The 26461-nt window shown below is 45.6% G+C and overlaps 1 protein-coding gene across 1 annotated transcript in view; it reads right to left on the reverse strand.

Moving 5' to 3' along the window:
• The window catches only part of EPS15 (epidermal growth factor receptor pathway substrate 15), a 125677-nt gene extending 99423 nt beyond the window's left edge, over nt 1-26254 (reverse strand). Inside the window, exon 1 of the mRNA XM_075935959.2 lies at nt 26022-26254. Coding sequence (XP_075792074.1) covers nt 26022-26048 — 27 coding nt within the window. The 5' untranslated portion in view covers nt 26049-26254. The remainder of the gene's footprint in view (nt 1-26021) is intronic.
• Nucleotides 26255-26461: the final 207 nt, after the last annotated feature.

Below are 26461 nucleotides of genomic sequence, written 5' to 3' on the forward strand. Positions count from 1 at the left end.
CTAAGAAAGCTGGTTGGGTCCTCCCCTAGGATCGCATGCAGTTGCTCATATAAGTGACATGTTTCCGGTGATGCTCCAGATCATCCTTTTGCCTCCTTTGTCTTTTGGTACAACTGCCTCAACTCCTTTATTATCATGCAGCACTGCTGGGTGTCCCTAGTGTAGCCTTTCTTCTGCATGCCCTTTGCGATCTTGGCATAGGTATCAGCATTTCCTTTGCTGGTTCACAGTTCTGTGAGAACAGAGTCCTCTCCCACCACAGCAACGAGGACAAGATCTCCTGAACACTCCATGCTGATGCTCGTCAGTGACCCACCCTGGGAACTCATGGTCAAGTATGCTGCTCAGGTGTGTTGCTCGCTCTGAAGTCTGCCCGCAAAAAGAAATGAAATTCAAATGCTGGCCACAAAAGAAATGAAATTCAAATTTTCCTGGACTTCTCCTGTTTGCTTGGAGAGAAGCAGAGTTCAAAGTTGTGGCAAGAGCAGGACACCTTCCAGAAGCCAGGAATACTGACTTTCAAAGCGCTGTGTCTGCACTGTCAAAAAGTCAACCATCCGAAATCAAATTTAGCAGTTACTCCTCGTGACAGCAGAAGTAGAAAAACAGACTAATGGCACAAAGTAAAACGAACAGGTGTGGTGATGTGGACTCATTCTTTTTTTAAAAAAAATCATCCTAATGCAGCTAAGTACAGCGTAGACCAGGTGTTAGTCTCCTCTTTTCTAACCTGAAAAGTCCTAACATAATTAATCTCTCCTTGTATGGCAGTTGTTTCATACTCCTAATCATGTTTGTTACCCTTTTCTGAACTTTTCCCAATGCCAAGATATCCTTTTTAGATAAGGCGACAACATCGGCACGTAGTATTCAAGATGTGGGCGTACCATGGATTTCTATAGAGGCAATAAAATAATCTGTGTCTTTGTCTCTATTCTTTTTATAAGTATTCCTAACACTCTTCCTTTTTCACTGCTGCTGCTCATTGAGTGGATGTTTTCAGAGAACTATCCACAATGACTTGAAGATCTCGCTCTCAAGTGGTAACTAGGGATGTAATAGTGTAGTCAATTAACCTGTAAGCAAAAGCTGTCATGTTAATGCTATAGACTACACACATTTCCCTCCCCGGCCCAGTAAATTTCTTAGCAGGCTGGCCAGCAGCCAGGCTCAGTCCTGGCTTGTGACGGGTCCAGGATCTACCCCAGCTGCAGCTCTGCATTTAAAATGTATTAGGAGTTGGGCAGGCAGGTAGGCAGTCCGGCTCAGCTGCAGCTCATGCCAGATCTGGGAGCTCAGACAAGCCACTCCAGATAGGGGCTGCTGCTACTCCACACTGCTGCCTCTCTCAACTGCCAGTCTGAGAGGGAAGCTGGTTTTTAAACTGTCTCCCCTCACAGACCAGCTCCCACCTAGCACCCCGCACTGTTGCCTCTGATTGAGAGGCAGCAGCATGAAGCGGCAGGGGGCTCCTCTGGAGTGAAGCCGGAGTGCATTGGCTGCCAGCCCCACCTCCAGGACCACAGAATAATTCTAACCAATAAGAATTCATGGAAGTTATTCAACTTTTCAATCGACCAATATTTAACATCCCTATTGACAACAGTTAATTTACTCCTGTCAGGGCTGTTCCCCACTCTGGCACTCGGAGTGCAGAAAATGGGGGTCCGCAAGGGACCTTAAATACCTTGTCTCTTTAGGCTCTGCTTACAACAGCTCCCCAGTCACAGATTTACTGACTATGCACGGTATCTGCCACCATCAAGTCATTTAACCCTCAAGAAACAAGAAGGAACACTTGAATTCCTTCCCCCGGATACCCCAAGCTCTTTTGCCCCAAGAGAGCTTGAAAAAAGAAGCAGAAAGCACAGAAAAACAAACTCTCTCTCTCTGATAGCGGACCTCCAAGGCTAGGCAGATGCACACAGAGACCTTCTGTTTCTTTCCAGAACACAAGCATCAAATCATCGCCTTAAAAGAGGTAATTTTATTAGCAAAACAAAGAGATATACTTAATAAAACATACTTGGTTGCTAGGTTTAACAGAATTGAGTAAAACAATTTACAACACCAAGAACATCTGTGGGTACTCTCTTAGATAATTAATGGGGGAGAGAAGGCATAGATTCACACAAAGTTTAACCAAACAACCAAAACGAAGAAAAATGCCCTGATGGAGAATAAATACACATTTTCCTTTTACTTACTCACGATCCCTTCCTAGTTGAGTTCACTTCCATGCCCTGAATTCCTTGGAAGCATGGTAGTCCTGCCTGGGTTTAAATCATTCTGTGTATCTCAACTCCTGATTTAACTCCCCTCACAAAGAAAGCAGGCAAGGTATTTTATACAATTCAGAGTTCAACACTGTATCCCATTAGTTTTTGTGCCTCCCTGCCAACCCCACTGCTACCTGAGTTAAACCCTTTAGTCACTGATGCTGGCCAGCACTGTTCCTGTCCCTCACAACTCCCCATTATTTTTTATTTATATTTATATAGTTGGAATGTTTTCCAATGTTCATTACTTTGCATTTATCAGCATTAAAATTCATCTGCTATTTTTTGTTACCCAGTCACATCATTTTGTGAGATCTTTTTGAAGCTCGTCACAATCAGCTTTGTTAACTATCATCTTGATCATTTTAGTATCATCTGCAAATAACAACAACCCAGTTTAACTTCTGTGCCAGGGAAGATAATGGAACAAGTAATTAAGAAATCCATCTGCAAACATCTGGAAGATAATGAGGTGATAGTAATAGCCAACATGGATTTGTAAAGAACACATTATGTCAAACCAATCTGATATCTTATCAAAGAAAACTATCAAACCTTGTGGTTAAGGGAGAAGCATGTGGTATACCTAGACTTTGGTGAGGCATATGATACAATCTTACATGACCTTCCCATCAATAAACTAGGGAAATGCAACCTAGATGGGGCTACAATAAAGGTGGGAGAGTAGTTATTAATGGTTCACTATCATACTGGAAGGGCATAACAAGTGGGGTTCTGCAGGGGTCTGTTTTGGGACCAGTTCTGTTATCATCTAAATCATCGATGAAGATATTTAACAGAGAGTACAATTACTAAATTTGCAGATGATACCAAGCTGGGAGGGGTTGCAAGTGCTTTGGAGGATAGGGTCAAAATTCAAAATGATCTGGATAAACTAGAGAAATGGTCTGAGGTAAACAGGATGACATTTAATAAGAACAAATACAAAGAACTCAGGAAGGAACAATCAGTTTCACACATACAGAATGGGAAGTGATTACCTAGGAAGGAATACTGCAGAAAGGGATTTAGGGGGTCAAAGTGAACCACAAGCTAAATATCAGTCAACAGTATGACACCATTGCAAAAAAGCAAACATGATTCTGGCATGCATTAACAAGAGCGTTGTGAGCAAGACACGAGAAGTCTTTCTTCCGCTCTACTCTGATATCTAGTCAGTTTTCCAAAATTAATAGTTTCATAGCTTACACCTATAGATGGGACGGCTCTGCACACACCTCGACAGCAGCATGGAGCTGGTAGGTTTTACATCTCCTGGAGGCAGCAAGTGGAGCTAGGGGGTATGGAGGGGGAGGAGTTTAATGCATACAAAAGGGAAGTGACTGTCTAGGAAGGAGTACTTCAGAAAAGGATGTAGGGGTCATAGTGGACCACAAGCTAAATATGAGTCAGTGAGACACTGTTGCAAAAAAAAAAAAAAAAAAAAAAAAAAAAAAAAAGCAAACATGAGATGCATTAACAAGAGCATTGTGAGCAAGACAAGAGAACTCTTTCTTCTGTTCTACTCTGCACTGATTAGGCCTCAGTTGGAGTACTGTGTCCAATTATGAGCACCACATTTCAAGAAAGATGTGGAGAAATTGGAGAGGGGCCAGAGAAGAGCAACAACAATGATTCAAGGTCTAAAAAACATGAGTTATGAGTCCAAGGCTGAAGGAATAGGGCTTGTTTACTTTCAAAAAGAGAAGACTGAGGGGACATGATAGCCGTTTTCAGGTATCTAAAAGGGTGAGACAGGAAAGAGGGAGAAAAATTGTTCTCCTTGGCATCTGATGATAGGACAAGAAGCAATGAGCTTAAAATGCAGCAAGGGAGGTTTAGGTTGGACATTGGGAAAAACTCCCTGTCAGGGTGGCTCAACACTGGAATAAATTGCCGAGGAAGGTTGTGGAATCTCCATTACTGGAGATATTTAAGAGCAGGTTAAACAGACACCTGTCAGGGATGATCTAGACCTGTGGTCACCAACCAGTCGATCGTGAAGCCTCAACCAGTCGATTGCGAGGCGTTCGGGCCCCCTCCTCATCTTCCCCCCCACTCCCAAGAAGCCCCACTACCTACCTCCAGCAACAATGGAGGTAGTGCCGGCTTCCCACGGGGTGGGCGGATGTTCTGCAGCTTCGTGCCACTTCCGGGGGTTCTGGAAGCGTGCTGGCTGCTCCCCTCCCTCAGGTCTGTGGCGTGCCAGGCACACTGCAGAAGCGGGCATCGGCCCCAGAGGAGGAGCGCGGTGGCTTCCCTACACCGCAGGAGGGATGACTTGGACCCAGAGGAGGAGCGTGGGGGTTCCCTGTGCCACATGAGGGGGGTTGGCCCCATGGGAGATGCATGACGGGGGTTTCCCTACGCCGCGGGGGGAGGGGCATCAGCCCCAGGGGAGGTGCGCAATTGCCGTTTCCCTGCGCTGCAGGAGGGGGGAGTCGGGCCCGGAGGAGACATGCACCGGCTTCCCTCGGGGGGGGGGGATCCTGGGAGGAGGCGGGTGCAGGGGACTCTCTGCCCCCAATGGCACCGTGTTCCCTGCCCTCCCGGCACCCTGTTCCCTCTCCCCTGACCCCAGCCGCAGAACTCTGTCCCCACTGGCACCCTGTCCCCTGCCGAAGCACCCACTAGCACCCTTCCCCAGTACTATGTCCTCTGCTCCCACCAAAACAGTTGCAGCAACATTAGTGAAGCTTGGGGGGGTGGGGCGGAAGAGGGTTTTTTTGCATCTCACTTGCGTGTCCCCCAACTGACTTTTCTATGCGTCAGTGGCCCCTGACTCAAAACAGGTTCCCTGTCCTTCTCAGAAATAAAGACAGTGCAGAAACCTTTTGTGTTTGACACAGAATTTTATTTAAAAATGAAGCCTGGCCAACAAACCCCCAATTGGGGGTCATAACACTCCTGCACACAGCATCATAACACTCCTGCACTCGCCCTTCCCCCAGACCGTACATCTGAGTCTATCATACACTGGAACCCCCTGCCCTGAGCCCCTCACATACCCCAACCCAAATTCCTGAACCCTCACATCCAGAAGTCTGTGGCTTGCTTAGTACCCTAACCCTACATCTGACCCCAACACTGCCTGGCCTAGAGCCTCCTCCCCGAGCCAGCGTCCCCTTCACCTCCTCCTCCTGCATTCAGATTTCCTCCCAGAGCTTGCACCTCTCACCCCTTCCCAAACCCAAATCCCTCATTCCCACCCTAGAGCCTACACATCCTGTCTCAACCCAGTGAGGGAACGGCTAGACTGCAGGAGTTTTTCAGGATTCCGGAGATATCCCAGAAAAACTCTTCTGCATCCAGGGATGTGTCTGTTCTTCCACTTCTTTTAGTGGAAGAGCAAACACGATCTTTCAGTAACCCCTATATTCCTCTTTCCACGAGGAGTAAGGGGGCTTTCAAAAGAAGGGGGTTTTCTGACATTTGGTCCAGTCTAGACAGGCCAAATGTTGGAAAAACCTCTTCCTACAGAAGAATTAGGGGGAAAAAAGCAGCAGTATAAGGGATGGTGATAGCAAGTGATGGAGAGGAGGAGAACAGAGAGGGCAGAGCTTCAAGGAAGTGGCGAGACGGTAGATCTTGGCTTGTTCTGTCATTTAAAAAGTGATCTTGGGTGTAAAAAGGTTGGAGACCACTGATCTAGACAGTGCTTGGTCCTGCCGTGAGGGCAGGGGACTGGACTTGCTGACCTCTTGTGATCCCTTCTAGTTCTATGATTCTAAGATTATATGGAACAGTAGGATTCATTTAAGATTTTTACTTCATGTGATTCTACCCTTTCTTTCATATATAATGCCATGCTCCCATTAGAAGAGCTGTTTTGTCCCTCAAATATATTTTGTAGCCTGGTATTATTGTGTTCCATTGATTATTCTTATTCCACCAAGTTTCTGTGATGCCTATTATATCAATAATATTCTCAAACTTTCAAGCTACACAAAGCTCACCTGGAAAAGAGCTTTGTGTGGCTGAAGAGCATGTCACTTTTGACAACAAGCCAATGCTCACAAGAACTTCAACATCAGATTATAAACTACATAAATTTGAGCTTATCCATATGAGTACTTCACAAATTCAAAATGTCATTTGTGGCCTAATCTGCAAAATTCTCTTCAATCTATAGTTACTGAATGAACAGTTAAATCGGTGTCATTGTTGGCAACATTCAGTTCAGATTACACTCTCCATTTGTGTGCCTGATAATGTAGCTAAAATGTAGCTTTATACAATGCAACAGCCTCAATCTAACCTACCAGCCTTCCTTTCTGATTTACTGAAAGGAATCGCCTAGTGCGGTCGGTAAAGATGCATTAAGCAGGCTGTTTGTGTTTGTTTTTAAATGTTAAAACAGGAATGAATTTAAAGGACCTATTCATCACTATTGTCACCTTTTTACTGTTAAGACAGTTTTCTTTTTTAATTTAAGAGTGTAAGAAAGTTTTTTATACTAGATTTGTTTTTACAGAAGCAACTACATAATTTATGTTTATGAGAGTGAAGAATGAGGAGTGTGTGTTAAAAGATAAGTATGATCAGATCAGATGTTCTAGGGAGGAGCCAAGGATAGATGTAAAGGTGCCGGGAGATTACTGTAAATCCCTGTAATGTGGAAAGGGCAGACTGAGGACTTTAAAAGATAAAGCAAGCACCTTTCAATTGGGACAAGATAGCTATGATATGAGAAGAACAACTGAAGTACACAAGCACTCCTCAAATGGTGACTGATTACTGCATGATGCTGTAAAACTTACTGACCCCAATGAAGGAAAACTGCTATAAAAAAAGGGCTGCTTTGCCAGAGTTTTTGTTTCCTGTCCTGCGAAGATTCCAGAGCATCAATCCTGACTGATAATGCCCGTTCCTCCTTTGCTCAGCCAACCTAGCCAGTAGGTTGATATAAAACAACCGACTGGTAACTATCACAATGTTGGTAGGACTCCTGTGTGTGAAAGCATTTATGTGAGTATATGCTAGCTGCTTTCCAAATGTATTCTTAATAAATGTGGTGTATTGCCTTTTCTCCTAAAAAGCTCCCATGTACTTCTTATAAGCATAACACTACCTATGAAACCATTTTTCTGTCCGCATCTAGTAGAAGCCATGAGAAAGTGAGCTTAGGAACTTGCAGTCCTTCCAGTTAAACTGAGTGTATCTTCAATGTTGGTTAACTTCATTTTTGTTAGCTTGGATGCTAACCCATGTGTTGCCCTAACTCCCGTCCCTTCAATCCACAGAGAGAGCCTCTAATTTAGGCTTGGGGCTGCTTTAAACCCAGGCTAGCAGGGACACCAGAGGGAATAGACTCAAGCTCAGGTTTTGCGTCAGTCTGGACTGGCAATCCACTTATTTTACAATGGAAACCTTAGTCAAGACAAGTTTGTGTGAGGTTAATCTAATGCTACCCCACAATACTGCCTGGCTGTAGTTTCTCATTTACCTCCTGCATTAGAAGTCATGTATATTGGGTCATCCTTTTAATCCAACATTTGTCAGGTCAGTTTCTACTGCACTTCCACAGTATTTCATGGACACCAACCAAGAAATCCTCCTGTACTACCAGTTGATCAGAAGCTTACACCAACCTTCTGATAAAACTACAGTGTGGTATCAGCATAAGCCATAACTTGGGGAAATGTGTCTCAATGACATATGTATATTCAGTGGTCAGGGAAAAAAAAAACAGAAGTAGAAAAGTCAGGTGCATTATGAATCACTTTATGGTTTGCAGACTCAACTCCTTAACAACATTCTCTTTAAAAATTCTTGATACTAAATGCTATTTCCCTTCATTTTCAGAACTGTCTGCATTAATAAGTTTATTCAATTTGGAAATTACTTACATGTGGTTTTCCATACACTGACACAGACACCACCTCCACACTAGATGAGGGACAGAAAGTTAATAGGGTAGTGTAATTTAAATGCACCACTAAAATCTACAGAGTACACGAAGAGAAATCCATCCCAGCAAACAGATTATTACAGCCCCACCATTTACACAGGTATCATTTACACAGATATGGTAAAGGTGGGTGCTCTATCCAGAGCTAACTCCATAATGAACACAAACTGTAAAATTATATTCTCAGATAAAGGCCCTCAATTCACTTCACCTACTAGACCAAGAAAAGGTGAGTAGTTGTGTGACTTTCAGGTCTGGAGCAAAGCCGGTCTTTTCCTATGCATGTGTATGAGCAGGGCTTGCCGAACCGCAGCGAGCCCCGCTCACCAGCCACGCTGTCCAGCGATCTGAGCATGTGCAGATCATTCTGCACGTGAGCAGATCGCCCAAACCCGGCTCTTCCGGGTTGCAATCAACTTGCCACGGGCGAGTTGGTTGCATTATTTTTCGAGCCCTGTGTATGAGACATGCTAGGGAAGTGGAGAGAGCTATAGTATTTATATAAGGATCTGCCTACATAACAAAGACAGCTGTAGCTGTCATGTGTCAGCTGAAGGGGCTTGAGCTGCGGGGCTATTTCATTGCTGTGTGGATTGCAGCCCAAGCTCTGGGACCCTCCTATCTTGCAGGGCCCTAGAGCCCAGGCTTTAGCCTGAGCCCAGCAGGCTATACAGCAATAAAACAGTCCCACAAGCGTGAGCCCCACAAGTCCAACTTGGGTGGCATGGACCACCTACGGGTGTCTAATTGTTAGGGTATGTCTACGCTGCAAAGTTAATTCGAATTAACTTTAATAGTGTCTATACAGGCAAACTGCTATTTCGATATAAAATCGAAATAGCGGGGCACTTAATTCCAATTTGATAAACCTCATTCTAGAAGGAGTAACACCAAATTCGAAATAGCTAATTCGAAATAAGCGCTGTGTAGATGCTTATTTCGAATTAGCTGGCCTCCAGCCCTTCCCAGTTTCCCCTAGTGGCCACTCTGGGCCAAACCAGGAAAACTCCTCTCCTCTCCCCCAGCCCCGGAGCCCTTAAAGGGGTAGACTCTGGCCAGACTGCACGTGCCAGACCCAGTGGCCCCACAATGAGCCAGGCAGCCAGTGCCAGCCAGCTGTCCCCCGCCCAGTCCCCCAGGAGCCAGCCAGGGGTTGTAGACACCGCGCTCCCTCCTGAACTAGGAGATCATGGACCTCATTGAGGTTTGGAGGCAGGCCCCCAACGTCCATGATCTGCACTAGATGGAGGAATGCGGCCATCTACTGCCGCATAGTTGCCACCATGGCCCAGAAAGGCCACAGGCACACCCAGGAGCAGATGCTCCTGAAAATTAAAGAGCTGCAGCAGGGGTACATCAGGGCCACTCGGGGCACCTCCTCAGCAGGGGCAGACGTGTGCCCTACTTCGAGGCACTGGACTGCATCCTGGGGGGGACAGTCCATGCCATCCCAGGGTGCAGCGAGCCGGTACCAGAGGGCCCTAACCAGGACACGGAGAGGAGCCACCACACCTCCAGGACCCCCGAGCAGTCCCACCTGCAGAGTCAGCAGGGTCGTCTGGAGAGGACATACCATGTAAGTGCCGTCACTGTCCCCTACCCGGAGGAGGGGCAGGGAGGGAGACCAGGGACCGTGCACGTGTGCCTTGTTTACCACGGATTATGCAGCAACCTGTGCACGGGCGAGCAAGTGCCGTGCCACCCCTGGGCTGGTGGCTCCAGCTGCCTGTCACACAGGGTCCTTGGCCTGATAGCCACACGCGTGTGTGAAGAGACCTGACATGCTCCTGACCCTGAGGCAGGACATAGCAAGATGCCCTTCTTTCACAAGCTCCTTCTTATATCTCCCCCCACCTCACCCACACTATACACAGCACAGGGCCATGGGTGCACTCTCGGGGCAGCTCCCTCGCCCGGGAATAGCCAGACATTACAACCATGGCCTCTGTGCAAGCACATCGGCTCTGACGGTGCAGGACACGGTCATCCTCACCTCACAGAGGTGGGCTGGGCTTCATCTACTGTGTCCCCAGGGATAACTGACTACTTCTCTTCTTTCTCCACAGCCGCAACAGCTGCACGTGCAGGGTGCACCAACCTGCCCAGGACATGCTCCCGCACCCGAGGGCTCCACAGGACAACCACAACATGGCAGGGGTACCAAGAGCAGCACCTGGGGGCCCTGCGAGCCCTGACCTGCATCGTGGAGCAGCGGGCACAGGAAGAACAGGCGTTCTGGAGGAAGCTGCTTGCCCAAGGTCGTGCTATCTGTACCCATCTGCAGACTCTGGTACAGAGCGTGCTGCCTCAGACCACTCCAGCACCTGCTGCCCCCCCAGCTACCGTTCCTCCTCCCACTTCTTCTCCCCCTACCGCCTCTCCCTCCTCAACCGCCTCCTCAATCTCCACACACCCCCCACCTCAACCTCCACACCTTGCTTCCCAGCCCTCCGGGGACGCCGAGGCCCCCACACCCGCTGTGCTGGGAAACATGTGGTCTGATGAGACCCCCACCTCTGAGCGCTGAGCTTCCCCTCTCCCTTCCTCCCCTTGCTTCCCTCTTCCAGCTCCCTCCTCCCAGTTTTTCCCCTCCCCTCTCCCACCCTCTTTCCTCCCATCTCCTTTCCCCAGTCTCCCCAGAGGGTCATCCGCCCACCCCCTCCGCACTGTTTTGTTAAATAAAGCGTTTCTATTTTTGAAAAAAAGTGTATTTTATTTGACATCAGGAAGGGGGGGCTAGGGAGGGGTAAGTGGAAGGACATGAGGGAGGAATGGGGCACAAGCACCCAGTGGGGCAGACCAGGGAAACTATTCGTGCTCCTCGGGGCGGAAGCTCTCTCGCAGGGCCCCCTAGATACTGACAGCCTCCCGATGGATCTCCCAGATGGCAGCCTGCAGCAAGTGCAGCCAGACTGGTAGCAACGCGTCCACAAGATGCACCAGAGTGCCCAGGGGCAGCTCTGGCTCCCTGTGGCAGAGTGCTGTGGTGTCCCGAGAGAGGGCAAGCAGAACACAGAGACACAAATGCTTTGCTGTCCCTCATTGAAGCCCTGCCGGAACTGGTTCCAGCCAGCCTTAACTCTGATTCAGAGTCCATTCAGGGTGGACGCGCTATTTCGAAATAGGAAAATGCTAATTCAAACTGCATTTTGTGTGTAGATGCATTAATTCAAATTAACTTAATATGAATTAACTATATTGAATTAAGATAACTCAAATTAATGCTGTAGTGTAGACATACCCTTAGAGCACATTTTTGTGAAGTGTATGACTAGTATTATCAACAAATGGATAAGAGGTATGTTTGCCATCTGTAACTGGGAGTAACCCAGCTGTCAATCTAGTGCCTACACAAATCACTAATAAAGCAAAAAACCATTTCCTCTGCACACAAGCCAAAAATACTATTCATTCCCTGTACAATGCAAATATTTAACTATTCTTGCAACCCTCAAACATGTGCATATGTGAATAAAGTTTTGTAAGACCTGACCCAAAGATTTTATAACCGTGTTCATTTCTAATTTCATATTTAGAAATCTTGCATACCTATGTACAAACTGGACACTGCCAAAACATACATAAGCAATTGTTGTAATATACGGTAGTAAAATATTTCCTACAAGATGTGCATTATAGGTTTAAATCTATTTTTCTTGTATTAACACTTTGTACTATAGCCTCTTTGGCCCAATATTTAGCCAATATTAGGGGCTTTCCCAGGTTGTTTCCATTGGAAGGAGATACTAATTAAAAAAATCAGGAATTTATTTGGAGCACTGCTATTTATTGGTGAAGAATGTATACAAAGTCCAGTTTTCATGACCACAATAGGAACAGATGACTGAAGGCAGTTTCCTTGTTCAAAATATCCAATTATTGGGAACTAATGATCATATCCCAGAAAGTTAGGTTCAGGAATCAAAGCAAACAGAAAAACACCTGGAGAACACTGTATAATAAAAATTATTGAGTTACTAAGTAGACTACTTGGAAAGTATACTTATTTAGAGATAGATATATTTACCCTTGAACGTTTGTTTTATTTTCTGTAAGCTATTTGTATCTAGGGTTGAATTCAGACCACTAGGTTTGGGTTGACGGTACTGGCAGCAATATTTATCACCCTGGATCATGCTACCTCTGATTTTATTATGGTCAAGTTCCCCATGAGAATTTAAATTAGTGCATGTTAAGACAACACATATAGGAGGATGCTGATACGTGGACTTCTTTAAAAAAATTGGCACACTGGTATTGTCAGATCATTACATATGATTTAATATCAAGTTCCTTTCCCTCAAGCTATTAACAATTATCTAATAAGGGGCATCCAGCTTATAGACTGTCATTTCTATTTGTTTGATGAGAACCTGCCTAATTGACCTCTGTACTAATGCTCAGAGACCTTTACTGATGTAAGATATGAAAAGGCTTATAGAAACATATTATTTTTATTAGCACCTAGGAACCCTAGGCATAGACTAAGATGCCACTGTGTTAAATGCTATAGAAAAGAGAGAAAAGAAACAAACCCCTGCCTTTAGGGAATTAACACATTTACAAAACAAGAAACAAATGGATACAGCGAGACAGAGAGTACAGGTAAACTAGGAGACTATATTAGTCAGCGGGACAAGCAGGTAGGGCCTAAAATCTGTGTATTCCCTCAACTAAATATTTTATATACATAGATGTTCCTCTTAATCATCTTAATATCTCATTTGGGTCAAATTCACAGGAACCCAACAATAGTTTACAAATGCAACCAAATTAAAATTTCCATCAAAATTCTGGAAACAAATTAGCTAGCCAGTGAGTGCAAAGAAGAAATGAACCCTACAAAACTCTAAGGTTATATCTACAGTGTAGGCTTCTTGCGCAAGAACAGCCGTTCTTGTGCAAAAACTTGCAGAGCATCCACACTACAAGCCCGTTTTTGCGTAAGAACGTTTACAGTAGATCGTTGGAAGAGAGGGCTTTTTGTGCAAGAGTTATGCCTCTCCCCGCAAGGAATAAGCCTTTGTGCAAAAAGGCTAGTGTGGATGGCAACAGGGGTTTCTTGTGCAAGAAACCCTTATGGCTAAAATGGCCATCAGAGCTTTCTTGTGCAAGAGAGCGTCCACACTGCCATGGATGCTCTTGCGCAAAAGCACATGGCAGTGTGGACCCGCTCTTTCGCAAGAAGCCTGCAGCGTAGACATACCCTAAGGCTATGTCTACACTCGCAGCTTGTTGCGCAAGTACAGCCGTTCTTGCGTAAGAATCTGCAGAGCGTCCACACTGCCCGCCTGCTCTTGCGCAAGGAAATTTACAGTACAGCGTGGTAAGAGATGGCTCCTTGTGCAAGAGTTACACTCTTTTTTTATCAGGTGTAAGCCCTCTTGCGCAGGAGGGCAGTGTGGACGCTCGGCAAGGATTTCTTGTGCAAGAAAGCCCTACATTTAAAATAGCCATCAGAGCTTTCTTGTGCAAGAGAGCATCCACATTGCCATGGGAGTTCTTGCATAAAAGCACAGCGCGCACATCGCAGTGTGAACGTTTTCTTGCCCAAGAACCTTTGCACAAGATGTTCTTGCGCAAGAAGCCACCAGTGTAGACATAGCCTAAGTGTTTTAAGACATACAGCCTACATTTGTCTTTTCTGTCCCATCTCCCCTTCCTCGCTCTCAAGAGGAAGGCTGTTTATCTGCCATCTAGATGCACTACAAAACAGAATCATACTTTAGTTCAGCAAAATATTATACCAGCCAAACCTATCACTGATACTCTTGGACAGGAAACATATGCATGTTCACATCCTGGAACTAAACACTTTGCTAACTCAAAATAATCTTTTAATTCAACATTTGTATTACAAGCCAATAACTTTTTTCCCCTCTAGATTTCTGATGGGTGGGCTCATTTTCATTATAACATCAGTACAACCAAAGTAAACGGAATTTCCTGTGAAAGTGGTAGTTTTGGAAGACAGTTTCAGTTTACTGGCAACAGACTTCAGTTTTCCCCAGAACGAAATAATGAGCAAAAAGATGACCTGAATTGCTTTTTCCTTATATCAATATATAAGTGTGCATTGAATTCTTCAGTATCAGTTCAGAATTCTGTTGGGTAACACTTCTTCACTTCACTGGACTTGGCACATACAGTTGCAGAGTAGAAACTGTGCCCTTATTTTCAGTGTGAACAAGCTAAATTGTATAAAAAAATTAATATACAATTGTAAATGCCATTAAAATAAATTACTTTAACATTAACATGTGTTCCAGCAATTACTCTGCAAAGCTTACAGTTTGTGTTGAGAACGTCTGATCCTTACAGAGTCCTAACCAAGGAAACAAAGAACAGCTTTAGAGCCATCAGTCTCAGCCTTCAGTCAATTAGCCAATCATATATCCTTTAAAGTTTTTATCTATCACTACTACTACTACACAGGGGTATATTTTAAATAATTAAAATAGTTTATCCCACCCTTGGTCTCTGCCCAACCGGAAGTAAAGGAACATCAATACCATCCACCCATAAAAAAAAACCCCAAACAAGCTAATATTTAAGGGTATGTCTACACTACCACCCTAGTTCAAACTAGGCTGGTTAATGTAGTTAATTGAAGTTGCAAATGAAGCCCGGGATTTAAATATCCCAGGCTTCATTTGCATCTTGCCGGGTGCCGCCATTTTTAAATCCCCGGTAGTTCAGACTCCGTGCCCACGGCTACACGCAGCACGGAGTAGGTAGTTCGAATTAGGCTTTCTAATTCGAACTACCTCGTTACACCTCGTTCCACAGAGTACGAACTACCAGAGATTTAAATCCCAGGCTTCATTTGCAACTTGGATTGACTACATTAACCACCCTAGTTCGAACTAGGGTGGTAGTGTACACATACCCTTAGTGTTTTCTCCACCTATCTCCAAGTGAGACTGAAATTCCGCATTCTGCCTCCACATGAAGGAATGCAAGATTAATATTAGTACTTGCAGACCCACATCACTCCAAGATTGCACAATCTAGAAATGAGTAAACACAGCTTACTTTTCCCAATCCTGAAAGAGACCCAGAACACTAAAGTAGTATTCCTTAAGGAACAATGAGAGTTCCAGCTCTAAATAGAGATATAGGGGGAAAGTAGAAGAAAGAATCAGCTCTGCAGTCAGTTTCTCTTTCCTTTCCATGGGACTCCATAGTAAGATTCAGAAAAAGGATTGGATATACAAGTCTTCTGAATTAACCTCTTAATAGGACACCCTTGAGATATTTTTTTCGACAGTGGTGGATTGGTCACACTGATGCATTGATCTAGGCTCACTGATAAAAGGCAAGAGCCTAAAAAGTCAGTTTTAAAAAATGTTTACACTCTAGAGGGCTTCTCTAGTGTAACTCTGTGCAGGTGGGAAAGGACATTAGGTCAGTTTCCCTCTCTTCTTCGCAATGTAGAAATTACCTCTTCTATTGTTTTGCATTGTAGTTCGAAGTGTTGAAAGAGAAAAGGTTTCCCATCAATTCCCTTACTCTATGCCACAGCCAAGTACAAATCAGCTTCGGGATGTTTTTCTTGCTTTTCAGCCTAACTTTTCCCTTCCTAATTTCATTCCATTAAGTCTAGTTAGACTCCCCACCCCATTTATAATGCTACGTTGCCTACAATTTTAATATTTTTCAAATAATTTTACAATGTTCTTCACATCTCAGATGCTTCCAAGAAAGGCCAAAATAATTAAATGTTTAGTTTGGATTAAGTCTGGAGAACACTTTACAAATATCTGAAGGATTAGCTTTTATTGCTGTTATAGACAATTCATGTCTAGTTTGCTGTCCTCTATCATTCAAAAGACCTTCTATACATAATTTTTGTTGTTGTTGTTTAGGTGGGGGGTTGTTATCAGTAAAGCCACATCAGTGATAGCAACAAGAGAACTGTACTGTAGACTGAAGTATGTCATTTTCCCCACCCTCGCAGTACAGGCAGTCCCCGAGTTATGCGGATCTGACTTACGTCGGATCCACAGTTACGAACAGGGCCCTCCCTCTCCCTGGTCTCCAGCAGACCAGGGAGAGGAAGCAAAGCGGCGGAACACGCAGGCAGCGGACAGCCCAGACGCGTCTGGGCTGCCCGCGTGCTCCGCGGCTTTGCTCTGCTTTGCTCCCCGTCCCCCTGTTCCGCCACTTTGCTCCCCGTCCCCCTGGTCTGCAGACCAGGGGGACGGGGAGCAAAGCCACAGAGCCCGAGGGCAGCAGGACAGCCACGGCGCGTCTGGGCTGTCCCGCTGCCCCCGTGCTCCGCGGCTTTGCTCCAGACGCCTGTGGTACAGCAGCTGGGGCGCTGCCGGTTGGTCCCGTAGCGCCACTCTGGGCGCTACGGGACCAACCCGGCAGCACCCCAGCTGCTCTGCCCCAGGCGTCCTGATTCAGCCACTGCTGGTCAGTTTCAGCAGCGGCTGAATCAAAACGCCTGGGGCAGAGCAGCTTGGGTGCTGCTGGGTTGGTCCAGTAGCACCGAGGAGCAGCGGCGCTACTGGACCAACCCAGCAGCACCCCAGCTGCTCTGTCCCAGGCGTCCCCAAGTCAGCCGCTGCTGAAACTGACCAGTGGCTGACTACAGGAAGCTCCTGCCCCGGGCTTCCTGGAATCAACCGCTGATCAGTTTCAGCAGCAGCTGACTTGGGGATGCCTGGGGTTCTTAAGTTGAATCTGTATGTAAGTCAGAACTGGCGTCCAGATTCAGCCGCTGTTGAAACTGATCAGTTTCAGCAGTGGCTGAATCTGGACGCCAGTTCCGACTTACATACAGATTCAACTTAAGAACAAACCTACAGTCCCTATCTTGTACGTAACCCAGGGACTGCCTGTATTTAGTTCTGTGCAGAGGCAGATTAATATTTCAGCTTTCCGTTCTTCCAACAAATGTGCATGTGTTGAATTAGCTTTTCCTAAATAGGTTCACTTGCACTTTTCCAGAGTCTCATTTTACTATTTTCTGCTCATTTCTCTGATTTTATATCATATAAAGTAAGATAATAAAAGTCACAATGGAATCCTCTTAAAGGCCAGAGGTAGTTTTCAAACAAAACCTAAACATAAAACTCTGCTTTGCATAAAAATGCATTGTAATCTGAACTGCTATGTCAATATACTGTTCATTTAAAAGATTTGAAACTTTCATACTACCTTCAATATATAAAACTGTAAACCTACTGAATAATACACTAGAACATTTTGACCACTGTGTACTTGAACAATGTCACTACATTGTCTATCTCTTTTCTGCAAGCTAACTATGTTTGATTTCTTGTTATACAAATCCTCATCCATTCTAGCGACGTTAGATAGCGTGTAACTGAATAGTGATGTAACCACAACAAATTTTAGTAATTCCATCAGTATTTAAAAGTGGGCTCATGACTGCTCCCTGCCCCCACTGCCTCTGTAGACAGCAGTAAGGGCGGGGGCAGGCGGGTCTGTGGAGCCAGCACGCGTGGAGAGCCAGGTTAAAAGTCATTTTCCTGTGCCTACTGGCTCACACCTCTCCCCGCCCCCTCAACCTCTACACTGCTGCCTCTCTATCAAAGGCAACGGCGCAGGGGGAAGGGGGAGAAGGAGGATCCGGTGCTCATAGGGAGACTATTTAAAGCTAATCCCCCATGAGCACTGGCCCCACACTCCCCTCCCATTTGCTGCCTCTGATACAGCAACAGCATGGGGGATAGGAATGCATGTAGTCAACAAAATTAACCAATAAGCCCAGCCTCATCGATTAATCATGTTGTCGACATCCCAAACCTATTCTACCACAATAATCAATGCTGGACTATAAAGCCTGCCTTAAATGATGAAGTGGACTAAATGTAACTTAATATTGAGCAGTTCTAAAGTTTTCAATATTGTTTTTACTTATTAAAGTAAGGGGTATGTTGGTGAATACAGCTCCTCCCCCTCACTAAAAGCAGAGACAGTTCCCCTCTCCTGTTTCAATCTACTTTAAGTGGCTATTTTATCTTCTAGTACTGGATGGGGTGGGGAAGGACGAGAAGCTTAGAGATTTGCAGTTTCCTACACTGGACACAAAGCACTTTCACTAAGAGATGAACAGCAGGGATTCTACCTTACTCTTCCCAAAATGAGACTCAGTTTTAATGCCAGGTAGTAAAACAAAATTCTTGAACTGTGTTATTTTGCACATTTACTGGGCATAGGAGAGACATGGCTGGGAATTGTACGTGAAAAGGAAGTTGATTGATTAGCTTTACCCCAGGTTAGGGACGTTAACCAACATGTATTTGTATAAATGTGTAACTGCTCAATTTTTTAGTGGTTACCCCTTTACACATGGGGGAAGCACCAGCTCCTTTTTCCCCCCCACTGCCTCTGATAGAGAGGCAGAAAAGGAAGAGGCAAGTTACTCTGCAAGAGCTGGTATGCACAGGGAGCCAGCTTGAAAGATAGCTTCTCGTGTATACAAGCTTCTGCAGGTCCTTCACACCCACTGTGCTGCTGCCTCTCCATCAGAGCAAGCAGCATGGGGGGAAGGAGCAGGCAGCTCTGCAGGAGTTGGATCCCCCATAGTCACCAGCTCCTGCCTCCTCCCCCTTGCTGCCTCTGTATCAGAAGCAATGGAGGGGGGGGGGGGGGATGGCATGTAACCATTACAATTAACCTATGAGTTCAGGCTTAACAGTTAGTCATGTAAATGGCTACAGGCTAACATCCCTACCCCAAGTACATGTTATTGAACAGCTAGTATGTTGAAATATACCAACATGAAACCTGTTGCTTATGTGTTCCAACAGTAAGGAATACCCAAGGGTGCTATAATTAGACATTCAGCTTTGTAATGAGCAACAATGTCAAGAGACTTGCTTTATAACATGAAGTGTACATATAATTATAGATGCAACAGTCACACTACACTTAATGTTCTACTTCAAGTGCAAATATCAGTATAACAAAATCTTGTTTTGCATCACACTTAATATAGTCTTCAAAACTGGTACAGAACAATCACATTTTCCATGTCATTTTTAGAAGAAAAATATTTACCTAATTCTGCAAAGGAAACATTTGAAAGTGCTTCCCTTTTTAAAATATTGCACTTTGTCCCACTCCCCCACAACTTTGTGTTTATTTTGTTAAATTACCAATTCCAACCTACTCCAAGTTTCTTCCTCTTTTCCTCCCCTCCTAATCCCAGAATAGCACCACACCAGACACAACTTTAAGAGTTAAACAATGGCTTCAATTTTCCAAAACTAACTAGTGATTTTTGGGTCTCCAACTTAGTTCTGAGCACTAGATATGCTTTCTCAATATCTTTGAAGTTACTTGTCCCATAACTGATGTACCCCAAAATCACTTTTCACTTCTAAAGGCTAGTCCAAGGGGAATTCTTCAATTGTTGCATTTGGAGCCATAGTGAAACTGCACAATTCCCCCAGAACTGAAAGACTTAAGTCAAAACATTATTGCCCTTTTTTGTCATCCCCTTAATTTGAGTTTGACAAAAATCATATACGCTTGTCAAATTACTTTTGTTTTCTGTTGTCTCTATTTTAGCTCCCCATGTGGATAAAACTATAATATGGAGATATACCGTCTCATAGAACTGGAAGGAACCTTGAAAGGTCATAAAGGGTCCAAAAAGGGAACAACAGATTTGCATCTGTGGAAATTTTCTAACCAATTCTGTCCTTGATTTAAACAGCTGTGCTCTGCAAGTGCACTTGGTAAACCCAAGAGACATGCTGGATGGTGCGGTATGCTGGAGTGGGCGGGGGGGGGGGGGGGCGGAAAGCATGTGACAAATGAGACAGTGTCAAACCCAAGGTGGGGAACAGTGTCTGGAAAGGGCTAAATGGATACTGGTATTCAATATGAAATACAGAATACATCACCTCTAAATCAGTGATTCAAAGTAAGATCTTGTCACTTACTTAGGATGTGTCTAGACTACTGAGTTTTTTTGAAAAAAAAAAAGTGGCCTTCTTTCGAAAAAACTTCACCTGCATTAAGACTTCTGTCGCATTCTTTCAAAATTAAATTAAAAGAACGCAGAGGTTTTTTCTAAATTGGTAAGCCTAATTTTACCAGGAAGAACACCTTTTGTCAAAAGAGCTTTTTCAAAAAAAGGCATTCTTGAACACAAACAGGGCTTTTTCGAAAGGAGTGTCCAGATTGCCTGATCCTCTCTTTTGAAAAAGCGGACTGCTTTTTCGAAACTCGTGTGGCTGTCTAGACAATCTCTTTCAAAAAGAATCTTCTTTTGAAAGAGGTTTAATCTCTAGATGTACCCTTAGAGTAACTTGGCTACCCCTCTGAAACTCTTGTCACTAGTGTTTTTCAAAGGGTTATATTAAATAAAACTATAGTTTCAGTTCTTAGCAACACATCAACAATATCACAATTGTCACATCTTGCTAATTTCCATAGAGAAACCTGGAATTGAACAAGCCATACATTCCCCCTAAAACAGGAGTTTCAAGTTAAGGCACATTGCTGAACAACAATGTAACTGCCACTATCCATAACATTTCTGCTGCACAACTGGAGGGCTTACCTTGACTGTTAATCCAGCATTAAATTCTCTCTCTCACACACACACACTCACACAGAAGCAGTTTTACTTTGTGCACTTTTAGAGCAAGAGTAGTCACAAAAACAAGGCTTATCTATGTAAGCACTTTCTCCTCACAATAAGGCATACAGATTGTCTGTTTAAAGACAATAAAAATAATACGTGGATTGGGGCAAACCCGGGTCTTACACACATGGCTAAAGCTTGCCTCATCACAGAAAAGAGTAAGACAGTTTTCATAGAATCATAGGGCTGGAAGAGACCTCAGGCAGGACCAATCCCAACTAAATCGTCCCAGCCAGGGCTTAGTCAAGCCTAGACTTAAACACCTCTAGGGATTGAGATTCCACCACTTCCCTAGGTAACCCATTCCAGTACTTCACCACACTCCTAGTGAAAGTTTTTCCTAATACCCAACTTGAGACCACTGCTCCTTGTTCTGCCATCTGTCACTATTGAGAATAGCCTCTCTCCTTCCTCTTTGGAACCTCCCTTCAGGAAGTTGAAGGCTGCTATCAAATCCCCCCTCACTCTTCTCTTCTGTAGACTAAATAAGCCCAAATCACTCCTCATAGGTCATGTGCTCCAGCCCCCTAATCATTCTAGTTGCCCTCTGCTGGACCCTCCCCAATGTGTCCACATCCTTTCTATAGTGGGGGCCCCAGAACTGGATGCAATACTCAAGACATGGCCTCACCAGAGCCGAATAAAATGGAATAATCACTTCTCTAAATCTGCTGGAAATCCTCCTCCTAATACACCCTCATATGCCATTAGTCTTCTTGGCTACAAGGCACACTGTTGACTAATATCCAGTTTCTCATCCACTGTAAGCCCCAGGTCCTTTTTGGCTGAACTGCTACTTAGCTAGTCGGGCCCCAGCCTGTAACAATGCTTGGGATTCCTCTGTCCCAAATGCAGGACTCTTCTGTGCTTGTCCTTGTTGAACCTCATCAGATTTCTTTTGGCCCAATTCTCCAATTTATCTACGTCACTCTGCACCCTATCCACCTCTCCCCCCAGCTTAGTATCATCTGCAAACTTGTTGAGGGTGCAATCCTTCCCCTCATCCAGGTCATTAATAAAGATGTTAAACGAAAAGGGCCCTAGAACCTATTCTTGGGGCACTCCACTAGAAACCAACCACCAACCAGACATAGAGCTGTTGATCACTACCCATTGGGCCCGACAATCTAGCCAGTTTTGTTCAACTGGGTCATTTGTATACCTGTGTTGCCAGGGAAAAGACATTTAAAGCTATTATGTTCAAGATGGAGCCTCTTTAGATTCCATCTTGTTTTCCTTCTTCTCCCTGTGTTACCCTTTTCCCGCCAAAACCTAAGTGCACACGGTCATCTGCTCCGTGCACCCCGCACTATAGTTTTCACTCAGTCCAAAACTGTGCACTGGGCACTAAAATGAGCTGCACATTGCTCAGAAACTGTGCACCCCTCCCTACTAGAGTGTTGCACACGGCACCATTTGCTGCACACCACCCTTACCACCCTTTTCCCGCCTTGAAGGGCTTATAAGCCCTGACCAAGGAAGGGTTCGGGTTCGCCACTGTCCGTCTGTATTGTAGCCTGTCAGTCACTGTCTGCTGTCCCAAGTCCTGTCAGTGTTTGTTCGTCTCCCGTGGTGCTCCATTTTAGTTCATGGGACCGGGTATAAGGATTTTGTTCGAGCTGTGGGAGAGAGAGAGAGCCTCGCGAGTGTGGGAACGCCCCACTTAAGGATTACTGCTTCTGCCACATGGACTTGGACTCATTTACCGCTATCCTTACCTGCTGGATTGGACTGGAAGTCGAAGGGCTACCAAGTACTAACCCCAGAGGGAATCTACCCGACCCATTAGAGGCAAGATCCACCTGCAGGAGGGCCGTTCAACTGGACTACCTTTCCCTGTCAGCGAGGGACTCCTGCCGTCCTCCCCTAAGGCTTTACATTAGCCGCAGGGTAGAAGGTCGCAGGCATCAATCGCCGCCTGCCTCTGACACTGTAAAGTATATTCCCCTTTGTTGTACCCGGGACTTATCTATCTCCTTTTCTTCTGGGATAGGGTGAGTTCACGCTGTTGTTGTTGATGTATGTTACACTGTTCAAAAATATATGGTTTGGCCCTAAACATTGGTCTAGCCTGATTTGTGGTTACCCAATCCAACGGTGATTAGATACGTAACACCAGGCCGAATCTGGCTTCTGGGAGGGGACACCCGGCTTTAGGCCGTGGGCTCAGTCATTGCCATTAGCCTTAACTTCCACAACAATTGCTTACCTCAGTTCCCCAGGTAACACCTGTTATTAAGAGCAATTGTTTTAAAAACATAATGCTTTCATGCCATCAAAACAAAATAAAACTTATTCTGAATTTAACTTGTTATTCCTCTAAGACACCCAGATTATTAATGTTTATATCCTGTCCTAAAGAACCAGTGAGAGTTTATCTGCAAGTCAGGTGCACTGAGAGAACACACTTGAATCCAGAGAGGTTCCTTCTCATGTCCTTCAAATATATATATATTAAAAAAAAAAAACACTCAATATGCACAGCAAGCATGTTGGTCAGCTGTTTACATATAAACAAGTTATCTAGAAATCTAGAAACAAAGACACATTCCAGAATTTTTCTTACCCTCCAATAAATTACATTCGAATGTTCTTACTGAAAATGAATCCATGTGTTTTGCAGGTATTTTATAACCATTTTCTAAATTTCACTGATTTTGCTGTGTTTCTTTCCTTCATATATTCAACAGCTGAAATTTAAATTTTTTCACAAGAGGCTTACGTTTTTAGTTATAGAATGTACTTGTCACTCTGAGTTAGACACCAAAATGCAAGTTATTTATTTGCTGGAAATATGTTTAAATATTGGACCTGCACTTCATTAACACAAAGGATGGAAAACTCCGAGATGCCACCTGCGCCAAACAATTTGAGAATGCCTGGTTTCAGTGTGGAAATATTCCGTTTCCTGCATACAGTGACCACAATCCATTATGATTTAGTTGGCAGAAGGAGGAAAATATTAGGCATGCTAGACAGCGATTAATTGAATAATTGTGTAACCACATCAAATTTTAGCAGTTAGATGATCAGTGTTCTCTCAAAGCTGCACAGCAGCACAGCCCTGTAGCTGCTTAATCAGTCCCACCCCATCAGGGGCTGCATGTAAAGAGCTGCCTGGATGGGCGGGTCTGATCAAGAAGCTGCAGGGCTGTGCAACTGTGCATCTTAGAGGGAATATCATACACCATTATTTGGTAGTCCCCAGGGGTGGGTCCAGCAGCCAGTGCATTCCCAGTCAGCCTCTTGACACTCCTCTATAGTAGAGGCAGCAACATGGGGTGGCAGGTGGAAGCACAGACCAGCAAGAGGCAACTTTCCCCAGCATCAGGGCTGCTAGGGAGAGCAGGTCCTCGTCCCCAGCCTCAGGTGTGGCTACTATGGCAGGGAAGACCCGGACTGACATTAAAAAGATTTGTGTGCTTTTATTTGTACAACAAGGTTAATCATAAAGGTGTTTTTATATAGCCCTTTTATCCAAAGTGCTTTATAACAGTTAGCTAATCGTACAAACTATATTTGAAAAGATTATTAAGACCCACAGCAATTTTCAAGTGGTCTGCAAAAAAAAAAAGTTTGAGAACCACTGCTCTAAGAGCTTTTCCGTTAGTAACATGCCCATATTTTTATCTGAAACCAAAGAATACTTAAGATGATATTTTAACCTATCAATACTTTTATACCATCCTTTACATAAAAGCTATGTGTTATTTTTTGGAGAGTTGTAATGGCTTGAAAACAAAGTAGAATAAATTAATAAAGCTGATCCCTTTAAAAGACCAGTCCATGGTTGAAAAGTCTGACACAATTACTTAACATAAAGGCATCTGATCTAGTCACTGCCTCCCACACTACTTCAATGAAGGGTTATTACATACCTTGACAATCTATGGAAAGTAGGGATGTTAAATACTGGTTAGTTGAATAGGCGATTGACCTCATGAATTCTTATTGGTTAGTTGACTAGTCTATAGTCCCAGGCAGCCCCTGTCCAGGGTCGGGGGAGAGGGAGTCTGAACTCCCGAACCTGGTAGGAGTCGTAACTGAGCTGGGCTGCCTTCCCGCTTGGCTACCAATACACTTTAAGTGCTGTGGGGGTAGGTCCAGGAGCCACTTCAAACTAGGACTAATCTTGGCTGCTTAGCCAGCCTGCTAAAACATTGACTGGCAAGGGGTGGGGGGAAGTGTGTGTAGTGTCTATAGCATTAACCTGTAAGCTTTTGCTAATCAGTTAATGGACTATACTATTACATCCCTAGTGTAAAGTGTTAATTTTAACATGCTTCCTCAGCCTTTTTACATGCCACAACACAAATCTCGTGCCTATCTTAAATAGAAATTTACTGTTATATTGCTGAAGGCTAGAGGCAAATATCACCACAAGAATAAAGGAAGATCACTGCTACTTCCTCTGTGGTGTAGGCATATCTATGCTTGTCCCACCATCTCTCCACAATGCTGTAAGCCGGATGGATTTTAAAAGTCTACCAGCTGCTAACAACTGAGCACAATGCACGGAGTGGCACCTGTAGGTCAATACTGGGGATAACCGAATTCTTTGTAGCAGGCTGAGGGGGCAGCAGGTTATCCTTACGGACCTACGTGGATAACTGAGATAGTTCAAGGGAGTACGCTTACTGCCGTGGGGGGGGGGGGGTCGCCACAGAGGGACGGCGGTTACCGGAGGAAGAGGGGGGCACAGAGGAACGGCGGTTGCCGGTACGGGGGAGGGACGGCGGTTGCCGGGGGAGGGGTGCAATGGGACGGCGGTTACGGGGGCGGTGGGACGGCGGTTACGGGACGGGTACGCGAGGGAAGGGGGGGGCGCTCCACAAATGGGACGGCGGTTACCGGGTCGGGGACGGGTACCGGGGGGGGGGCTGCACAATGGGACGGCGGTGACCGGGTCCGGGAACAGGGGAGGGGCGCGGTGGGGCGGCGGTGACCGGGGGGCGGTTACCGGGGGAGGGGCGCGGTGGGGCGGCGGTTACCGGGGGGCGGTTACCGGGGGAGGGGCGCGGCGGTGACCGGCACAGGGACCCGAGGGACCCAGCACCTGAGCGGGAGGCAGGTCGGGGCGCCGCCGCCGGCCCCGGGTGACACTCCCCGCCCGCCGCGAGGGGCACTGCAGGCCGCGGCCCCGCGGGGGAAGGCTCCCGCGGCTCGGCAGGCGCGAGCCGAGCGGCCGGGCCGTTACCTGTGTCAGGGAGAGATGGGAGGCCATGCTGCTTCCATCATGCACCGGCCGGGCTGCAGGAAGAAGCCGGGGCCGAGGGGGACCCGGACACTCACTCGCCAACTTCAGCAACTTCCCGATCCCGAGCCAGGCCCCGCCCGCAGCAAAACCCGGCGCCGGATCCCGCCCTGCCTCGGCGCCTCCAGCCCTCCGCACTGTGTGGCGGCTGCAAAACGCGGCGCCGGATCCGGCTCCCACCCCCGACCTGGAGCCGCCAGCCCTCAGCGCTTGGGCAGCTGGAGTATGTGGCCTGGCTCGGCCAGGCAGCTTCCCTTCGGCTTGTAAAATTCGCTGCAGTGAAATCTCCATTTATTCCAGGCCGCTCCCCTTTTGTCTTGATTGTGTCAGCCCGTCCTGGAGAGCTCCCACTATGCTGCTGGCTTGTGTAAAGGCTTCAGAGA

Source organism: Pelodiscus sinensis, chromosome 9, assembly GCF_052426305.1.
Source record: "Pelodiscus sinensis isolate ZL-2025 chromosome 9, ASM5242630v1, whole genome shotgun sequence".
Taxonomy (NCBI): Eukaryota; Metazoa; Chordata; order Testudines; family Trionychidae; genus Pelodiscus; species Pelodiscus sinensis.